The sequence below is a fragment of the Zonotrichia leucophrys genome, chromosome 4A (assembly GCF_028769735.1).
Source record: "Zonotrichia leucophrys gambelii isolate GWCS_2022_RI chromosome 4A, RI_Zleu_2.0, whole genome shotgun sequence".
NCBI lineage: Eukaryota > Metazoa > Chordata > Aves > Passeriformes > Passerellidae > Zonotrichia > Zonotrichia leucophrys.
Genome location: NC_088174.1, coordinates 76,790 through 99,136, shown reverse-complemented (window position 1 = coordinate 99,136; position 22,347 = coordinate 76,790). Strand labels below are relative to the sequence as shown.

Below are 22,347 nucleotides of genomic sequence, written 5' to 3'. Positions count from 1 at the left end.
TGGAATTCTAGAATGGTATGGGTTGAAAGGGATCCTAAATATTATCTAGTTCCAACCCCACATTCTTTGAAAGATACCTTTATAAGTAATAGGGTTTAATTGAATTCTGCCACACCAACACCACTTTCCTGAACTTTAATGGAAAGGTGTTACCAGATGTGAATTGAAGAAATACATTTAGAATAACAAGATACATTCTCACTAGACATGATATTTTGCTTGATAGCATGAATAAATAAACACTTTTCCATATTTGACTAGAAGAAAGTATCAAGAAGTATCTGCACTATGCATAAAACATAGAGGGTTTTTTTCCCTCATATTTGAAACAAAAATACAGTTTACCTTGGTTAAACACTTCACTTGATTTTTCAGATCATCTAGTTGCTGTTTTTGTTCCAGGTAGCGCAACTGCAGGTCTTTGTTGTCTTGCATCAGCTTTTCCTTTTGGTCTTGATATAGAAGAACAAAATATTACGCTTAATTCAACATAGTTAAAAAAATTACAAACTTGATTTTTTCATATTCATATATGCATGAAAATTTCATTGCAAAATGCAGAAACTAATGTATTTTGTATGGGGAAATATTTGTTTCCTTCTTCTGGTTAGGATAGGGTTAATTTTTCCAAGACGTCAACTTTTACTGATACAATCAATACTTCTCTATCAAGACAATAAAAAAAAAATTGTAATTATTAAATAGCGTACTCTGTAGAACAGTACTATAAATAAGAACAACAAATGCAGCAATTAATGAAATTTTATTAATGTAAAATAAAAAGTACTTAGACATAACTAAGTAAATATATACACTGTATGAATTTATGAGTGACAACAATCCTTGCTATAGGAATTGTTTCAACTTAGACTTTGTATTAGCCTATCTCAGTCTTTTAAAACCTGAATGAAACACTACTGTTAGTAAGCTTCAATGAAGATGAACCAAACAGCTATTGTAATTTATGGCTGAGAATCTGGGAATTACTGGTAAGACAAGAAACACAAGTATAAATGTCTAAGGGAAATGAGGCTGGTGGAAGGGTGATCTAGCTTCTTTAAGTACTATATTAAAAAAAACCCAGAAAACATAGTTAGAGTCTTACTCTATTTTCTATCTAAATACATTTCTTTCAAGTATTACAAAGCACATTATGATGTTATGGCCAGAAAAATACTACTAAAACAATCAGATCAAATTACAGGATTATTGTAAAAGGGAAATACAGAAGGAGGACATAGAAAATGTCAAGATGACGTTGGTCTCCTGTAACATTAAGAATTTTCAAGGCTTCACTTATTTTGCCATCTTTCTTAGACATGGAAAAGCTTAGAAAAAAGACTAATATGCCAAACTACAAAGGGTAGACAAGACATTATTTCTAGACTAGCTCTAGGCAGTACTTTAATACAAGCATTAATTTCAATTCTTGTATTGAACTTCAAAGAGGAATGAGCAGCAAAGTCAAATACTCTGAAATATGTGACTGAAGAAAGTTATACTGCCTATGTTTTGTTAAAGACGGAGCTGTAATCAAATCCTATATACAGAGGCCTAGAAAGATATTAGAACATCTACTCCAGCTGCAGCAAGTCAATTCAATAGAAATCAGAAGTGTAGTACTCCGGTGTTTCAGTTTAGGAGTACAACAAGCTACCGGAGGAAGGGATGGTAAACACCTGACAGTTGAACATAATGGCCACAGGAAGGACAGAAGATGGAATGCTAGGTTTTTCATAATCATGCTACAAGTAACAACTGTTAGTATGTCATAACTTCATAATAACGTAGCTTAAGGCATCTTTATTTTAGTATCAATTAAGGCTCATTTTGCAAATGCTTACTCTGATCAAATAAAATATTTAAATATTCAATCTGGTATGTGAAATCAGCAGAGCTACTGAGAATCCTAATGGTACGCATGTGCTGAACTCAACCCATTATCATAAGAATTATTCACAACAAGTTGGCCCACTTCATTCCATGAATTGTTCACAGAAATACACCTCTTAAAAATACACATTTGAAGAATCAACTCTAAACTAACTATCTTCACTTTCTGTCTGTGCTTGTCCTTTGTAAACTTCATATTGCTACAGTAACCAGTGCTGAGATTAAAATAAAGATTGCAAGGTCAGTATTCACTAAGAAGTTGTCTTACAGCATGAAGAAAACACATATGAAATAATCTGTTCATTAGATTAAAAGACAACTGTTATTTTAAATGTACAATGCTGTAAATAAAAACTAGTATATACTGAAAATAAAAACAAATCTGAATTAATGAAAGACAAACATTGCCAAGGGCCTACATGGGCTTCACATAGCTTTGTACAGTAAACAGAATAGTGGTTTATAATTTGAGAGAGACTGTCAGAGGGGTCTCTTTTCCACAAGAACTTTCAGTGTAGAGAAGAAAAGAAATACTGAATAAAGAGTAAATATGAAAATCCAACAGATGAAGAACAAATGCAGCTGAAATTATATGAGCCTCATTCAGCTCATATTCTGTATTGGGTCATATTTTGCACTTAATAAATAGTCATCACTTAGGTATATTTAGCAAATGTATACTTAAAATGCAGTATTGAAAACACCAGCAACAGAGAATCCACTTTTCAGGGCAGTACATCTCAACTCCAACATGGGTATACTCTCACATTTTGAGAAAATACTAGTTTTCTCAGAAATATACCTCTTTCTACTTTGATCTTGTCAAGGATTTCATTTTTGTCTGCTAGATCATTTTTGATAGCTGCCTCTAGTTTAGCAATTTGCAGTTTCAGTTGCTGTTCCTTTGACTTCCACTGCTGTTCATGGGGCAGACTGAAGACACTGCAATAAAACATATGTTATATGAAAAACTTTTAGAAATCAGCTTCAGCAGAAAATTATCAAGGAGAAAACCTTTTAGCACCACAGAGACCACTGTCATTGTGGCTGAGGAATCATGTAAACATGTTGGTCGGCTGCTCTTGAAAGCCAGGTGGCTCTCTCAGGATGGAATTAAAAACCATAAAAGATTTGTGGGATGAGCAAAGGAACTGACCTTAATTTACAGCTCCAAAGTTAAAAAAAGTTGGTAGCACGCAACATTTGTGGGACTAGGAAAACAACTGAGATGCATATCTCAGAATAATCCACAACAGCAAAATTCAGCAAGTGACAACTACAAAACTAGGGTTTTTTTGTGTACAAACCCTCTTAATGTAGAGAATTGGAATCATCCACCTGATTTCTTTTAAATTTGTGAGACATGCAGAACCTCAAGTCAGTTGCCTGGTCAAAGAAATGTTGACCACAAAGTGACAACAGTTTTCTCATACTCTAAAACAATTCTGCTACTGCTTAAGAAGTGCATATAAAGTAATCTTTCTCCTACTTGAAGAAATTAAAAAAAAAAAAAGTGGGAGAAGAAATTAGAAAAACTATTTTGCCTTTAACATTATTTGCTTGTAAACTGCCAATCCACTTGCAAGGACTGCAGGGGTACAGAATCAGAACTGCTGAAACCATAACAAAATGTTATGGTTTCAGTCTGTGTAACTCAGACTGAAATAAAAGTAATTGTATTACGTAATTTACAGTATAATTCCTTGCAGGTAAAAAGAAAAAGCAATGTAATGTGCTTTCTTAGCCAGTGAGTACTATGCTCTTCATATTACTGTTGCTCAACTCTTGCATTCTTATTGACTGGAAAAACGTCCACCTTAACAAATCATAAACCAGTTTTATTCATTTACACATTCTGTGAAAAATCATAAATTGTGGGGTTTTCTTTAAACAAAGGTATCAGTTCCTCAGCTCTTTCCTTTGCAGAAGCTCACCAGTTAACAAATATTATATTTTATATTTATAAATGTATTAAAAAATCTTCTGGAACCTATTTTGCAGCCCATCTCTCCCAGACATCTATGTAACAAGCCTCAAAAAAAAAAAAAAAGAAAAAAAAAAGAAAAAAAAAGAAAAAAAAAAGAGAATTGTTGCAGAAGGGACAGCCCACAGAGCCCTGTAGACTGTACCTGTAGACTCAAAGAGAATGCCTGCTCTGATGGGTGACTACATGCAGTGATTCTGAGTACTTTTAAGTGCAGTTACATCAAAAATAATGGAAGAATGACCTTAAAGGAAAAAAAACCTATTACAGCATGAACTGTAGACTCTGAATTATATGGAAGGGTCTTCTTAAAAACTGTTTTATTTCCCAGTATTTTGTCATTTCTTCATAGTATACCTAAACTCTTTAATACATTTCTCCAGGCACAGAACATCTTACACTTTGACAGATTGTCTTTTACAGCGTGCATGAACTTATGGAATGCTTCTAAGTCCTGCAGTAAAATAATAATAATATTTTACTCTCCTATAATTTTGAAGATAATATGCAGGGAATATAAGGCACTGCACCCACTATCATTCCATAATACTGTCTAGGTATAGAAAAGATACAGTGTGTTCTCTAACTGCTTAAAGTCTCATTGGTCCCATAAGGAAAGAACAAAGCATATCAAAAAAGGTATCAAATACCCTTAGTTTTCACACTTCTGAAAGTGTTTTCACATTTCAATGACAACTGTATGTGCATTTGCTAGCTTTGGGTACAATAATTTCACATAAAGATGTAGCTACATCTAATCCAGTTTTTTGGAAGACTATACTGTCAGAGAAACCATAAAGAGTAACTATGATGGCAGTTCAAGATCTCAGTATTTAAATGAAGAAGATTTCAGAAGACAGGTTTCTTCCAAGCCTATGTAATGCTAATGATTACATTTAAAGTCTGATGTTTAATGATTATGCTTAAGGTAATGTTTTAGTTTGAATTGAGTCCACTTGTGTTGTTTTTTCATTTGAATTTAAGATTCACATGGAAAATCTGTCACATCTACGGTATTTCATCAGAGTAAAAGCCATGTGAATAAACTATAATGGTCAACCACATTGGGCACTGTTTCTTTGGAAAAAATTTAGGCATTGTCAGGTTGCCATTACAAGGTCATATGAAAACCACTCTTCCAAACCCTTTATCAAAATGTATTGTTTTCTTGGACAAAGAGTAAGCAATAAGAGTCAACTGACAAATTCATACTTGTTCTTTGCAAACTTTTCAGGTGCAGTTCTGCAGTCTTGTCTTTGGCAAAATTGCTATCAACTTCCCAAAATTAACATCAGCAAAGGATGGATTTGTGCCTCTTTTCCTCTATTAAAAAGATTTATTAATGATCTAGCACCTGCGGGCACTTCCTACCCACCACTAGCAAAAAGTAAGCTGCAGTAGAGTTCCATTGTGAAAATAAGAAACTGGAAAAGCTAGCCATTAAACAGTGGTTATAATGAAATTATCAATTTCTCTAATTTCTTGTTACTCAATGTGCTGGTTTTGGCTGAGGCACAGGTACTTTTTGTTCCTAGTGGTTGGTATGGGCTGTGTTTTGGATTTGTGCTGAACATAGTGATGATAGTACAGAGATGCTTTTGTTACTGCTGAGTAGGGCTTGGAGATAACCAAGGCCTTTTCTGGCGTTCAAACTGCTGTCCTGGGGAAAGGGCTGGGAGAGTCTGGGAAACTGGGAGGTGACACAGTTGGGAGAGCAGATCAAAGGAATATTTTCTAGTAGATAAAGTGAAAAGAAGGAGGAGAAAGGGAGGACATTTGGTGTGATGGTGTTTGCCCTCTCAAGTAACTATAAGGTGTGATGGGGCCCTGAAGGTGTGGAACAACTGCCTGCCCCTGGGAAGCCAGGAATTAATTCCTTGTCTTGCTTTCCCTATTAAACTGTCTTTATCTCACTGCACAGTTTTTCTAGCTTTTACTCTTTAAATTCTCTCACCAGTCCACTGGTGGGGAAGTGAGCAAGGGCTGTGAGGGGCTTGGTGGCTGGCTGGAGTAAAACCACAATATGGAATGATGAAACATTAATCAACGTTTAAATGGGACTATATGAAAAGACAGATCACTTTAGATAAAAGAACAGCCATATTGTAGGTTACTACATAGTAAGAGAAGCATATTTAAATTTATTTAAACATCTTAAATTCTCTATGACCTAAGTAGAACAGGAATATCATAAGTTGATTTCTCAGTAAGTGTTACTTTTCTGCATAATGATAAAAGAGAGAAAGAAATCCTAATCGGTTTCTTCAATCAAATTTTGGAGAAATCTACAACAATGAACTTAAGTGACAGACAACTGATCAACTGCCCCTATACAAATCTCTGAGTATCATGATAATACAAATGTTACATCTCATAAGTAAAAAACTATTTTAAATTATTTGTACTCACCATTTTTCACTTCTATAATTTTTAATTTTACTACAAACAGTACAGGAAGTATAAGAAATATTGTAAGAATTCTAGAAACAAAAATTGGCATCACTCACATTGTATTCAGTCATTGGTATTTTTTTGACAGACATCACACTGACAAGCCAAACACTTTAACAGGAGAAATAATTTCAATATAAGAAAATATGTTAAGCATTTTACATACTTTCTGAGGCAACCATTAACTGTAAGACACCTCTCTTATTATCTAACCCTCTTTAGTGTAATAAAATCACAGTTTCACAATAAAGGAAAAGCTCATTTGAAGGTCATTTTTTGCTTTCATATGCTTGTGGCAATTGGCTAGAATTACTTACTTTTGTATCAGTAGATGTAAAATGATAGATATTACAAAAGAAACAAAACACGCCTCAAAAATAATTAGTGGGAAAGCTAAATATCAGACTTTATACAGGTTCACTGTGAAGTGCTGAAAGAACTTTTATCCCACTGACAAAAATTCAAACACCTCTTTGTTAAAAAAAACCCCAAGAAACAATCCCAAAACCCAAAATAAATCCAAATTAATATATATCTACCTAGAAGTATTCTTCTTTCAACAATAACGTTAAAGAAAATAATGAGAAATTCAACTAAAAATTCTTTCATTTATGTTCAAAACAAAGTAACTCCTACTTATTTTTAATTTCGCTTTTAAAAGTAGTGTCCTATTGTTTCAAGAGTATTAGAACAAGTTGGTCCATTTAAACAGGGCAGATGAAATACAGGCAGAGTACCATGAATGTTTCCATATACACTTACTGATATGATAAACTGGAGCACAAACATATTTACATGTGTGCACAAACACTCAATAGCCATATTCCAGCACTTAGTGTATGAAGTCCTACTCAACAGGACAGGAACCTAATTTTTTATATACAGAATCCATAACTTACCTGTTATGCAGCTTATCATAGTTTTCCTTCAACAGTTTGTTCTCATTTTCTAGATCATTTATTCTTTCCTGTAACTAAAATGAAGAAGGAAGTTTTATTTGATGCACAGCACAAAAGCAAATTACAGTGAATGTGTGAAGACAGATAGTTAAGTATTTGTAGGCATTGCCAAGCTATTATTTGTTCTTTTTATACAAAATCAGCATCACAGAATATTCTGTGTTGGAAGGGATACAAGGATCATCAAGTCCAATTAAAATGAATCGCCCATTTGGGGATGAAAACCACAACCTTGGCAGTACTAGCATCCTGCTCTAATCAAAAGAGCCAATCTCAGGGTATACACGCAAAATATAAAAATCTAAACGTCTAAGTATATTACTGACATGTTAAACAACACATTCTTGTTTTCAAAACATTCCCTAAAGCAAGACATAACTTGAAAGCTATGAGATAGCAAGAAGATACCTTCATGTATTACAATAGTTTAAAGGTTTGGAGGAAGTATCTGTGAGTTACTTCTTGGTAAACCTGGTTCATGCAAATACATTTAAAATAGGTAAACCAGGTGGTGAAACTAAATTTAGTACAAAATGTAACAGAAAAACAAGTAAGACTGCAGACTCTTACTTCTCATGCATTGAAGAGAATGAGAAATAAACCACTTGATTTTTAGCCCTAAGTGTGGATGACATCCATAGAGAGCCTCTAGACAAAGAAACAGAAGTAACTGATTTGAACTGCTAAATCAGATATAACACTATAGTGTACTGGAATTAAATCAGTACACTATAGTGTTATATCTGATTTAGCAGTTCAAATCAGTTGAAAGAATATTAATCAGGTTGAAAGAATACTAAAATATATTACCAATAAATTAAGTATCATTTTCTTTCAGTTAACAAACCACTTGTTCAGTATCAGAATTGACATGGAATCCTATACCTTAACCTCAAATATTGTCCAAACACTGGTGACTATGCGGCACAGGGATAAAGTGTGGTTGATATTCTACCAAATGCAAAGCAGCAGCAGCCACTGTCTTTTTCTCTTTAATGGGATAAAAGTATATATATCAGTAGTATATATATATCACCATGTCAAGTCTTCTAAATGTGTTTGAAACATCTATTCACATTTTCACAATTAAAAGGTATCTCATCATTAACTCTTCCCTTATCTGTATGTACTTCAAGTAGATTCAAGATCTCTTGAACACAATCTCACCTCTTCTGTCCTTCTGTTTGAAATAGTTACTGTCTGCAATTCTTTTTGAAGATGAAAGCACTTTAACCGCTCCTCTTTAAGCTGAACATTCAGTTCATCACCTTTTGCTAATAAAGCATCATGGTTGGTCTTCAAGTTCTTTAGGTTCTGTGAAAAGGAAGGAAGGAATATCAAAATCAGACCTTGTAGAATGTTCCCTCACTGTGTATTTCAACACGGGGCTCTCAAGGCGCTATTGAGTAGATGTTCTCAATGTGATCAGCAAGACACATTCTTGAACTAAGTAACTAAAAGTAACTTTCACTTCCCACGGCCCACAGAAGGTGACCTGGCTGCCCTCATGAATTACCAAACCCTCAGTTTCCTCATGATGAAAATGACAAAGAAATAAATCTGTAAAGCAATTAAAAGATTTTGCAGTGCTTACAGTGGTTATACATGCTAACCAAAAACCACTGCTGCAGCAAGCAGAAATCAATGTCATCCACATCTATGTTAATCACAGAGCTTGCCACAGCTCTCTTAACCCTTATATTTACATATACATATATACACACACACACATATAAATCTTTATACTTGTAGATACACATATACACACAATTGTAGATATATGATTCTTTTGCAACCCTCATGCATTCAGCTCTATTTCCTAGCTAGAAGAACTTTAATAAGGGACTTCTGATTTATATCATATTTTCATTTACTTTGATGGCACATTTAACCAATTTTAAAATTAAATGGAGGATGCCAATAGAGCCTCTATTCCAGAATATTAGTAAATATTATACTGCCTACAATCCTGTAATTAGGCCTCATTCATTAAAAATTCATATGTAAATCACATTCAAATTATGATTTGAGACAAAATAGTTGAAAACCCAATTTCCTGTTTCATAAAATAACTGGATGGTAATTTATGCCAAATACATATGTGAATATAGTTAATGTTTAATGCTTTTAGACAGAAAGAAGTTAGCTTCATTTTTTTTCCATACAGCATTCCTACAAAGTAGTTAAATGGAGAAGCTAAATGTTAATCCTGTAAAAATCGTTTACATTCACATGCGGTCTGAACAGACTGGAAATTAACAAAAAACCTATGAAAAATCAGTCACCAACTTGATCTTCAGCTTTTTGTATTCATTTCCAGGAAGACAAAAATCACAAAGAATACACAATATTAGCAGTCAGTCTAACAAAAAGAAATAGAGTTATTTTTATAGCTATTTTTATAAGTAGTTATTTATAGTTATAAATGGAGAGAATTTAAATTCTAGAGTAAACTCTCTCTATTTTAGCTTTCTTAAAGAGAAAGAAGACAAAATGTCATGTTAAACCTTTTCTCAGTTTGGCAGAGAAGATACAGGAGTTACACAGAATAGGGGAAGGAGGCACAGCAAAATAAAATGCAGAAACAGGAAAACATGGCCAAAAAAAAAGAATCAAAGAAAAATCTAATGGCACAAGTGTTATTTAGCATGCTAACAACAAGCACACAGGTGTTTTTAAAGATACTCAGTTCTTCCACTTCTTAAGACTGGATGCATAATAAAGCTCTATTGCAGGTAGGATTCCTCCTTACAGGAAGTCTCCCATTTCCAAGGTATTATCATACTACCTTTGTACACATATGCAGTTTTCCATATACATACAGGAAAAAAGCAGAAAAAAAGTGGTATAATTAAAACTTACAGAGATATTTTCATAAAATTGCTCTTTTTATAAGGAAAATTGTTACTTAAAGTGGCCCTCTAAAATAATTTCCAAGAACATATGAGCAGAGGTTAAATCCTAACAGAAGAGCCAAACTGCCCAAACTTCAGCAAAGAGTAATAAAGTGGAGGGTGCTTGGTAGTCTTTTTTGATAAATCAGAACATCTAAATCAAAGTCCTCTATTTAAACGATCATGGATCTCTTTCCACAGCCAGACAACTCAGTTCATTCTTCATAATCGGCTTGGTATGACTTTGCAGACGAAATCACTAAGACCTGCTGGACCTTGCTGAAAGAAAGAGAGATTAAGACTAAAAATCCCTACTCCATCTGGAGTAATTTGAGCGAAATCTAGGATGTGGTTTATTGGATTATGATCCCAATATTATCAAGTAGATTGTGCCTGGGCTCGTCTGACCCCTGCTGCTGGGCTAAAGGCGGCAACTGCGGTGTTTCATCTCAGAGACACCTTTGGCTGGCTGGGTGTTGCAGCCGGGCACTGAAACAAACACAGGCTTGTAGCTCAGGTGGAAGGGCTTCAGGCTAAGTTAAAGAGGAAAAGGAGACAGATTCTGCTGGAAGGTTTATATCCAGAGTTTAATTCCATGGTCACAGACATCTGAATCTTAGGTAACAGCTCCAACAGAATCCTGAGCACATGGTTGGGGCTCAATTTAAGCCTGGGGACAGGGGGAGGGGAAGGGACAGGTGAGCACCAACCAGGTGGGAGGAGGAGGGTCTCAGGGGACGAGGGACACATAGACAGGCCAATGACCCCCAGGCCTGAATTGCATCCTTTGAACTTGACCAACCACACTGAGTGCCTTGCTGGAATATTTAAGACAGATTGACAACCCAGCAGGGGGCAAGGGGGAAGGGGAAGAGAGGTATTGCCACACCTGGGAAGGGACTGGGAAGTTTAAAACAGGAATTGTATTGACTTAGAATCAAGAACTGTGTATAATTTGTCTTCTGTTTAGCATGCTTATGTGATAAGAGCATAGAAATGTCACTGATCAAATTGCAATTACCTCTTCAAGCTGGAGAAACTTTCCTTCCATTGCTGAAAGAGCATTGCTTTTCTCAGCCAGCTGTTTACGGACTTTGATCATTTCCACATTGTCCTGAATGTTTAGCCTTCAAAATTAAAAACAAATGCATCATAAACACATACTTCGAAGAAGATGTAGTGTATAATAGCCAAATTAATTTGTTCTTCTATAATTCACACTAGAGAGTTTAGGTAAATACGCATTTTACTGTTTGATGACACAGCAACTTCAATCAATACATATACATCTTTGTTTATTGTATAAAACTGTATATGACAGAAAAAGAAAACAATCCTATGCCTAAAGAGATTGTTTTTCCTCTCTCCCGCCATCCAAAATATTTGGTGCCAGTAGAACACCATTTTGTGAAGTTTTCACCTATCAAACACTGCAAAGAAAATGAGAGCTAGCAATTTAGACTATAACATCTTAAATCTGGTATTCAAACAAGCTGCCAGTGTGTCTTAATTACACGAAAATAATTTAATATCTATGCAGATATTCTTACAATTCTAAGATTAATTTGAGCCTGTACTGTTTATTAGAAAGGATGTTCAAAATCATTCAAAAATTTAAAAAATATTTACTTAAGTGTTTTTCCTTACTTCAAACGGTGCAACTAAACCCCATTATTTCTGCAAATATGAGAGGAGAAACCAGGGATTTTTATTAATATAAATTATGATAAAATCAGAATAGATTTTCAATATCTGAAAAGGCAATTTCTCTTCCAATATTTGTTTATTTTAGACACACAGGACAAATTGTCACAATGCCATGCTGGAGCGAGTGAAGGGGGCTACAAAGCTTCGACATCTGGAAAACACTTGAGTATGTGAATAAAGTAATGTTGCTCTCTAATACTAAAACAGTGTTAGAGACTTTCATTTATCTCAACATTTTCTGCAACAGCAGAGCAGAATTTTTCTACTATTTGTAGACTCCAAATTACTGAGTACTAGTGAACATTAAATTGTCCACTATGAACCTACACCTAAAATTTGATAAGAATTAAAGTGAAGGAAAAACAGGTGATTAAAATTTTATGACTTGAACTTTAACTGAACCTGTATCAGCTGGAAAAGAATTCTCTAAAATGGTAATTATGAACTTTTTTGTTTATTTATGAAAGAATATCATAACTTATCATTGTAACTATTTCCTTGCTTAGAATTATCCATGCTATTTGGCAAAACATTTTATGGCTTGGTTTCACCAATCGGACAAAAATTAGTAAGTAGTAACTTCCACAGCTACCTACAAACATTATGATATAACTCTTTTAATTTTTCACAATACCTTTGGCTTGCTGTACCCTGCTCTTTCAGCCGTAGGGTGGATTCTTCAATTTCCTTTTCTTTCCTTCTTAGTTGATTCCCAAGAATCTCTCTGGCACGGTCTAATTCCTCAATTTGGTTCTTTTGGGACTCAATGACAGTCTCCCTGCAAGTACAAGCATCCTACATTCTAAAACCAGTTATATATTTTTTCAAGGAAAAAAAAAAGAGTACTCAAGTAAGCCAAACTTTTAAGTGTTCAGCAAAATCAGTATTTCTTATTAACATACATTACAAGAGAGGCTAATGAGTTTAAATTTCTATTGAAGAGCAACACAAACTCTCAAAATAAATATTTCTGTGGACTGAATAATGCTTAGCAGAACCTCCCTAAGATGCTGTTCACGGTTTCTTATACTCTGTATTAGAAGTATCCTCCTTCTCATCCATTAGCACCAATGGTTTCTCAAAAGCAAAACACCATTACTAGCTATCAAAAAATTAGATCTTCAATGGATGGAGCACTGAAAGTAATTTTTAAGCTTTTATTCTGAAATGGAAAAATCTAAACCCCAAAAAAAGCAAAAAAGAAAACAAAATCAAAATATGGGTTTTGAACAGTGGAATTTATCCAATGAATGCATGAAAAAGTAATTTATAGGAATATTTCCTATACAATTGTTTCTTATTATTCCAGTTAATCATTGCATTTATAAAATTTCAAGCACAAAATAAATAATTGCACATTAATCCATGTATTTCTAAACTTAGCTTGCCCATTAATTGTAAATCTAGCATTGCCAGACAAGGTAATCGATAATCTGATTTAAGTAAATCACTCTGAAAATAAACTAACAGCTTTTAGAAAACCCAGGTTCTAAACATAATTCAGAGAAGAAAAATATTCTAATCAGACCTCAATATCTTTAAATTAAATGCTAACTACCTTTTCTATATAACACCTCTCTATTTCTCATGCTATCTCTACATCAAGGATGCTGCAAGGGTTTCAATTTCAATTGAAACGTGTAGATGAATTACAAACCACACTTCAAAATGCAAAAGTGAATCAGAATCATTTTACATAACTATCCCAATACTGTGCTTTTTGTGCTTATCCATAAAATCTGTCTGCCTCTAGGAATGAAACTTAAATGCATCAGTGAAACACATTCACATAGTTACTACTTGCATGGTGGTGCACATTTTAGGACTTATGTCGGTAAAGATTTTGCAGCTAGGGTTCTTTCTTCTTTTGTCACCTTTGACCCATAACAAACATTGCATCCTAGCAAACAAAGCCTCACCACTGGAGACCAGTTTTAACTTGTAGCCAAATTCTTATGTACCTACATTTTGCATTCTAAATCCTTCATTTCCTGTTTTCCTTAACATTCTGCATTGTTACCAGTGTTATTATTGCCAGAACAAACCGTTTTATTTTCTGAACTGAAAACTTCTTAGAATATATACTTTTTTTCTTCAAGAAAACCTTAAGTTATAAGAGCTATAATGACAAAAAAAGAAGTAATATGAAAATCATACAAATTTCTGATTTCAGCTCTTGAATCCTCGAGCAGACTCTGTCCATATTTAGGAAGCACAAGGTCAGATGATCTCACTTCTAAACCTTGAAATCTCATTCCTGAATACAAAAGCAAAGATAAATTTTTGACTTGTTGAATGAGAAAGCTCCTAACAAGCCAACTATCTTAATACAGCACAAATAATTGCAACTTCTATATAGATGTCAAAAGAAGTATTTTTACAACAAAATCACATAGAAATAATCATAATATGCACACAACATAAGCTGCTGTAAAATCTGAAGGATGAGCAATGCCAAACAGTGTTAAAGCAAACTGTTAAATACATGTCCTGAAAGATTTTGAGAAGATTTTACTTTCAAAGAGAACAGAGATCGTGTCTTCAAAGAAAATAAATGTCAGTATTATTAGACAGGAACATGAACTTGTAATCACTTTTTCTCATCATTTTCTCTGCAAAATCCCAAGGGACATTCATCCAGACCTGCAATTGTTAGGACTGTATTTTAGTAGCAGTGCAGATAATTTCATTGTGTTGTTTAGAAGCATCCTAAGCCCATGGTGAAGAAAAGAAGTGAGAAATTAATTAAGGAAGAGTTATTACTCTAGGAGCAAATGCAATGGTTTCTCCACATGTTTCTCCTACTCTTAGCAAGAAGAAATTATCCAAGTTTTGTGGTGGGACCAAATACATTTAATTTCAAAGACAGCATTAAGGCAGCCATCCCTCAATCCTCAGAACTGCATAACTTAGGTTTAAGGTACAGTGATGCCAAGAGTTTCCCAAAATGCCTGAAAAACTTACCTACTGTGCTGCATTAACTTGACCTATTTAGAATTTTGATCTTTACGTATTATTTTAAGGTACTGCTAATTGCGATATAGATATATAGATATAGATGCACATGTGTGTGTATATGCTTAGAAGTTTTTTTTTGTTTACTTTTGTTCAACTCAAGGTACTTCTTACATGACTGCACTCAAAGAAAGCAAGTTATCTCCAGAACATCCATACCTGATTAGCTTTCCATGGTATTTTTAAATCAGCCAAATAAAAAGCAGATACAGGAAGCTCTAATTATTATTTGTAGAGTTTTCTTGTCTCTTAATACCTTAGAGACAGCTAAACTATCCTCATTTTTTCCAGGCATTTTATTTTTCAATAATTGCTCTGCATATTTTCTGATCTGCACTAAAAATGTTTTGAAATTCAGAATCATGGTTTCAAGTGCAATGAAAGAGCCAGCTGTTTTAATAAATTATACCCTTCTTGGTGTGCTCTGGCATGCCAGCAGTCTCACTCTCTTTTTTCAGACCAGTGTTCACACGAGACTGAACGGAGCTGTACTGACAAGGCCTATGGCCTTGAATCTGGAGCTGCTGTTTAGTTGAAATGAGTTTGTTGCGGAGGCTCTCATTTTGTTTCTCAAGCTCACAGACTTTTTCTCGCAAATGCTCAATCATTTCTTCCAGCTCCAGAGCCTGACCCAGCCGCTTGGGTCCAGAGCCAGCCTGGTCACATTTTCTTCTATCATTAACGAGCCGTATTAACTTGGTGGTCATTCTGGGGAAAACAATTCACAAAAAAGAAAAATAATGTGAAAAGTTAGCATAAAAAGTATTCTGTTGAAAGGAACATAGCCACTATGGAGACGTCAGCATAGAACCTTGATAATAAATTTCAAGTTTTGATATAACTATTGTTGCCTGGGACAAACTCCTTGAAGGTAACTCATACCACTGAGCAGCAACCTGCATTATAGCACTGAAGAATAACAGTTTCCTAAGGCTAATCATTTAAGGTTAGTGAAGGAAGGACACCTTTACATTGTATTTTTACCTAAGTGGACTAAGTACACCCACCTGGTGTAAGTGGATCATGAGTGGTATTTCCTGTGCACAGAAACATAGGAACTGCCATTTGAAATAATGAAACAATTAATTTCATCTACAATCTTGTATTTGACAACAACCTAACAGAAAATATGGAAATTATGTAATACTGGTCAACTGGACAGTGGCTCACTGAATACTGAGTCAAAATAAAATAATGTTTCGTATTTTAAAGTATGAAATAGGCACTATTGTCAACTACCCTTTGATGAATTCATTAGCTCCTTGTGGGAATCCATAAAATCAGAGGGTTTTGGGAAAGCTGCAAAAAGGAGGCATCAGAGACAGCAGAACTATGATTAGAGCTAAGCAGTCGCCATAAGTTTGGTCAACAGAAAAATTACGTAAGAAGTAGAAAAGGACGAATAGAACAATGGTCTGTATATTAATGCTTGTCTAATTTTAATGCTTGTCTAATATTAATGTTAGAATAACTCCCTAAGTTGCAGAAAAGTGTATCTAGCGAGATATTTGGAAGTTCTAAGCTTAATAATGGTGGTCTGTGCATTGTGCTTTAAGGCTTACATGCAGGTATTGTATTTGAAATAAGCAAGCTACATGTGCTTATAGTGGTTGGATGGAACTACTGTCAATATGCTTTTGCTTAGTGTGATTGGTCAAAAAAGTTTTAAAGTATGTTGTAACACTAAGTTCTTGGTCTGCTGCCTGGGATGTGAGCTGATGGCATCTTCCCATTGTCATAACCATGTAATGAGACTGATACTGGAAAATAAAACAGCTCAAGACACGTTCCTAGCAGTCCTGTCCTGTCCGTGATTTGTACATAGCCCTCGGCTGGCGATAGCTCCTCACCAGAAACTGGCTTACATGCAGAAAGACTTTGTTAACAATTAGCACAATGCAAACACAGAGTCACAGCATTCAGCCTTTATGCAATATCGTAATGCTTCAAACAGCTTTTCACAGTCCAGATCAGTTTGCCACCACACTAAGTCCTGGCAAAGATTAGCACACAAATCCTAGCATACTGAGTTTAATAATCAGCCTAAAGTTGCTTGTATATTTGTGGGTAAACTGGGTACTGTGCTCCCCATGCTATTTGGGACTTCTTCCCTGAAGTTATCTATTACGTTTAATATGCACATGCTTCATGGTGTCAGTGGCTGGAGACAGGGACAACACACACCCTGACGTCCATGTAGCAAAAGAGTGTGTTTATTCCTCAAGCCCCTCTTTATAAAGGGGTTTGAAAAACCCAGTCTGGATAGCTCATTGGTCTGATCTTTGACACCGCCCAAGCTCCTGGACCAGTGAGATGTCTGCAGCTAAGGATGGAACGTAATTGGCTGAGGTTCCTGTCAGTCAACCCAGGGGCCAGGTTTATGGAGCCCGCAGGGCTTCTTATCTATAGCCGAATTAACTGCCCAGTGCAAGCGAGCTTGTACTGTGACATAATGTGACAGCTATCTACTGAATAAAGAAGTAATGATTATAAAGACATTTTAGTGCTAATTCACCAATAAAAAGCTAAATGCTATTCAACTTCTTGAAAGACAGACTGGGACAAAAAAGGGGCAGAATCTCTCTGGATAGACCATTCTGATTCTAGAATGAAAAGCCTGAAGAACCATTAGGCTGCTAAAGCCTGCTCTCCAATTCCCAGAACACTCCACCAGCACAGCTGGGAATCCAAGGCATCAGCTCTGATGTAGTAGACAGCAGTGTACCTCTGTACAGGGAGATCTAACAGGCATAGAAAAAAACCATCTCACATACTCAGAGACAACAGATTGTAGAAATCAATACAAAAATCATGTCCAGTGGGTGATTTTTGGTACCGTATTAAAAAGTGCTCTGAGAGAAATCAGCGTGATTTTACATTTGTTGATGATGCTTTAAAGAGACAAAAAGGTACTGTGAGTTAAAATTAAAATATTAAACCCCATACCTTTTAATTTTCTCCTCTTGCTTATTGGCATACTGTTTGAGTAGGATATGGTCATCACGTAGACGAAGAAATCTGTCCTCCAGTTCCTCTCGACCGATTCTTGATATGACTTGTCGAGCTTTTACATTCTGTGTAGATGATGATTCTACCCAAACCAAGGCAATTTTAAATTACCTTCAATACATTCAATAATAACATAACTCAAAGTCTAAATCACTTTGAAATTCTGAAAAAAAATTAACAAAAAATTTCGAGTAAAATGTATTTTACACTTGTTTCAGTCTACTGATTAATTTCCTCAGACTTATGGGCAGGTTAATAACTTCCTTTTTCCTTTCTCTAAGAGACTGAAAAAAAAACCATAGTTCAAATGATGCAGCAAACTGATTACTTACCAGGCAATGCAAATATAACAATTTAGCAAGCAACTAGGAATGGTCAAACATAATTAAAAGATAGGATGAACATTACCATTGAGATGTTTTCTAATGTTTCAAAGTGAACATACTCTCTTGAAGCTTGAAATTAACTCACAGTTGTGAAAACGAACTCAAATACAAGACTAAGCCCAGCAGTCTCATTCAATAGCAGCTGAGTAATATATAAGAATTGCACAGTACTTTTGGCTCCCATTTTCTTAAATGGATCTGACCTTGTCCTCAGTTCTGCAAAAAAGCATTCTCTTTCCTTCTAGAAGGATGAACGTTATAGTTTGATGAGTTTTCCAGTTTTTAGCATCTCACAGCAACTTCTCTTTACAACAACCTACTTGAACACAGAATGAGTCACTGTACCTTTCAAAATTTAACCCAGATTTTGATCTTCATTTTGTGAAACATTTTTAGAAAGAAGCTAAGGAAGCCACTGAGCAAAGTCTGCAATTGCAATAAATAGCATCTGGTACAAACCTTGTAATCCTTCAATTCCAGCTGGAGTAAGGACTGTATCTCTCACAGCAAGGTTCCCCACAGTTTCATCAGCTGAAACAGGCATGGCTTAACTAGGAATGACAAAATTCAAATGCTTCTCCATCTACAATTTAAACTGTGAGACTAGAATGAACGACAAAACATCATATAAAATGATGGCTAAAGTAATGACAGATTCACTGGAATGACTGAGTCATGTATTACTGTAAATGTTCCTATCTCAACTGAATTCCTCAGAGGACAATCAAAACCGTCAAGTTTAACATTATGCCATTTTTAATCCATGCACAAAATATGGCTTATTTGGTTATGCAGTAGCTAGCTCCAATTGTATTTAATGCATGCATAATGCATGAGCTTTTGAAGTTCTAGACCGTTTTCAGCAATCTTTAGGCTAAGGACATATTTCCAAGTGGATGTGGGAGGATCTGATGGGGTTTCTTCTGTGTCTTTGTTTTTGGGGTGTTTTATTCAGTTGGGTTTTTTGGGGGGTGTTTTTGTTTTGGTTTTGTTTTGTGGGTTTTTGGTTTTTTAAAATTGATTGTTCATTTTAAGTCATGTCGAAGCTTAAGGCATCAACTGATAGGTGAATGACATCCTTCACATTCTGTATGGGACTCTAAAATGAGGTGCTGGGGGTTATGAAGCCATTTCAGTATTACCTGCCAATCTCTTAGCCTTCTTTCAATCACTGTCCTAAGAGAAATTACTTTTTAAAACAGAGACATTCCTATGAACGATATTCATAAATCCAAACACATTTCTTTTTTAAGACACTAGAAAGATTAGCTACATGACAAAGTGAGATTAGGAAAGTATTAATTAGATTATTAATCACAGTAATACATGAAGATACTGCTGCTTTTTTCTTGTCTTCCAGTGCAGAAAATTAAATGTTGGCCAGAGAATTAAGGAATGCTGAAACAACATGAAAAGGAGGCACATTAAGTTCTTAGGATGGCCTTTCCCCCCCACATTGAAACATCCTTCAGATGATATAAACCCTAAGTGAATCCAAAAATATCTAGGAATCTATTGGCATATTAACAGCAATGTTAAGAAGACTTGCAACAGAAGACAGAAGTGACATAGTACAATCCACAGACATTCCACGAAATATCTCTTAATTTTTTCATGAAAACTATTGCCTATGTGATGCCTTTCTTCTACCAGCAAATCCATCTATTATAAACTAGTCTCCATATAGCTTTGTCCTAAAAGAACAAAAAGGATTAATGGAAGTTCCATTTCCAACAAGTCAGTCTTGCTTTCAATATTTTTCATCACTAAAATTTAGAATAAAATAACAATACCTGGACAGATCCAGATGCTATGCTGAACCTTAAAAATTTTAATCAGATTTTATTTCTAAGAAATAAACCATACAGTCACTTCAGCACTTTTGTTAATCAAAAATAAGTGAAAAGAACTTCACATAGAAAGAGAGGAAAATTTTCCATATCTCTAGAATTAGCCTATAAGAACTTCCAGTTCGATATAAAGAAGAATTTTATTGTTACTGGAGTTCAAGAAACTAAAACTTTCTTATGTTTCTATCACCATCTGACAAATTACAAAACACTGCACACGACTTTGCTGAGTTATGCGAGACCAGCCTGTAACGAGATGAATGCTTAAAACCAGAGAATCAAACCTCATGCTTTAGGTCCAAATTTTTATGTAGGTCACAGAAGCAATCTGTTGCACCAGCATCATTCCAAAGTAGCAAAACTAAAGATGGATTACCTAAATTTTAAAAAGTACTCAGCCAGTGGGGTAGGAAGCACTTCTAGGGAAGGAGGTTTTAGGGAAATCTTAAAAATTACGACATCTAATTGTTTCAATGTGGATATAGAATTTCATGAGTCTTGTACATGGTCAAAATGATGCTTTTCTTGCTATTTTTCCATACTCGGGCAGGGTAACACACCTCCCGCTTGAACGCAGTGGCCAACTTCCGCTTTTTACGTATAAAATAGACACTGCAACCGAAAGGCCTCTCGGGCTGTTCTAAATAAAGCGGTGAGGCACTGCCTTTCCCACGGGCATCGAGCTGCGCGCGAGTGGCCTCACGGGCCTGACATTTATCGCTTCATGAGCTCCGCCGCAGGCTGGCTCCCCGCCTGGGGACAGCCCACTGCAGGGAGCGGTGCCACATCCCCCCGAGCAGCTGCGGCCGCGCCGCGCTCCCCGCGCTGCGCCCGGAGGAAGAGCAGCCGCTCCCACTCACCGCCCCGCCGGCCCGGCACGACCCCCGACCCACCGCCGGAACCGCCGAGGGACAAACGGCTCCGTCCGTTTCCGGGGGCGCGCGCCCCGCTGCCTGCTGGGAGTTGGAGTTCGGGGCGAGGCCGAGCGCCGCCGCTCCACACTCGGGGCACTGTCGGGACACGCTCTCGGCCTCTGCCCGCGCCGTGCTTGGGGAGGAGAGGGGAGCTGCAGCGAGAACTGAAGGTTCTGCTTCAGATGTGCAATATGCAAACATCTTCTTGAATGCTGCTCCTTATGGCTGTTGTACCTCTGCTGGGTTTGTTTACAAAATAGCAGTCCAGAAAAGCAGCAAGTGATTCCTTTGAAAGTAATTTTAGTGATGTTAATGAAAGGAAGGCTAATTCTATAAAAAATATTAGAAAAAGCTTTCTAAGATTGCAATCAGATACACTTGTACAGGGTATGCTGGGTTTGGTATTGCTATTAATTTGCTATTCAACATTAAAAGTGTTTCACTGTGGGGCAAGTGTTGGGAGGAAAAGGTTAAAAATGGATTGCTGACGACAAAGTTGTTTCTAGAATTGTTTTCCCTCAAAGACCAACCTTGTCCCTGAGAGATCCTAAAATTATTCAGTGTGGAAATTTTAGGTATTTGTGTTTGCTTTAGGTTGTTTTCTCTCAACTAAGAGAAATGGAATTCACTCAAAGAAATAACAGGATCTTAAAGACTTAAGTGCATTTCCCTCATATGCTTAAGCCTACTGGTGGGGGGGAGGTGGGGGAAGAGGAATAAAGAAGCTTAGAGATTGTAAAATCACAGCCCTGTGAAGCGGTGTGCCTGTGCCAGGCCTGATGTTGCATTAAAGCAGGGCACAGGCCTGTTGCATGCAGTTTTTGCCTTTGCTAAGAAAGAACAAGCTTAGCAGTGTCTATGTCTAAAGTTTTGCCAGCGTGGTGATGGAATAAATCTATTCTTTATGCTTCACATATGGATTTTGGCCATCTTGGTTACCTGCATTTATTTTGGCTCCCACAGTGGGGGAAAGATCTTATCTAAGTCTGCAACTAAGGATTTTAATGGAAAATAACTTCAGAGCCTGTTGGCAGTAGTAAGATTCTTAACTCTTTAAGGACAACCTGGTTATTTTGTAATTGGTCTTGTTTTGATATAGTTGTATGCAGTTAAATGCTGTCTGTCAAAATCCCAGATTGGCTTTTGATTTGTAATTATGCAGTATGTGTCTTATATGTGGTAAGCTGGTCTCACTCTCTCAAATTTTCATGTATATAATGAGTTTTCATTTATGCTGTTATAGAAGAACAAATCTGTTCCAAGTACACATATTAGAAGTTCTTTA

General features: G+C 35.9%; 1 protein-coding gene across 8 annotated transcripts in view; it reads right to left on the bottom strand.

Moving 5' to 3' along the window:
* Positions 1–21,046, bottom strand: part of RPGRIP1L (RPGRIP1 like) — a 41,495-nt gene extending 20,449 nt beyond the window's left edge. Inside the window, exons 1-11 of one of the 8 annotated variants that reach the window (XM_064712880.1) lie at positions 21,009–21,046; positions 18,758–18,849; positions 17,850–17,994; positions 15,313–15,611; positions 14,046–14,145; positions 12,523–12,666; positions 11,203–11,308; positions 8,455–8,601; positions 7,228–7,301; positions 2,696–2,835; positions 346–452 (exon numbers count right to left, since the gene is read on the bottom strand). In XM_064712880.1, coding sequence (XP_064568950.1) covers positions 346–452; positions 2,696–2,835; positions 7,228–7,301; positions 8,455–8,601; positions 11,203–11,308; positions 12,523–12,666; positions 14,046–14,145; positions 15,313–15,611; positions 17,850–17,994; positions 18,758–18,842 — 1,347 coding nt within the window. In that variant the 5' untranslated portion in view covers positions 18,843–18,849; positions 21,009–21,046. The other 7 variants (XM_064712876.1, XM_064712879.1, XM_064712875.1 and 4 more) reach the window with 7 other exon arrangements.
* Positions 21,047–22,347: the final 1,301 nt, after the last annotated feature.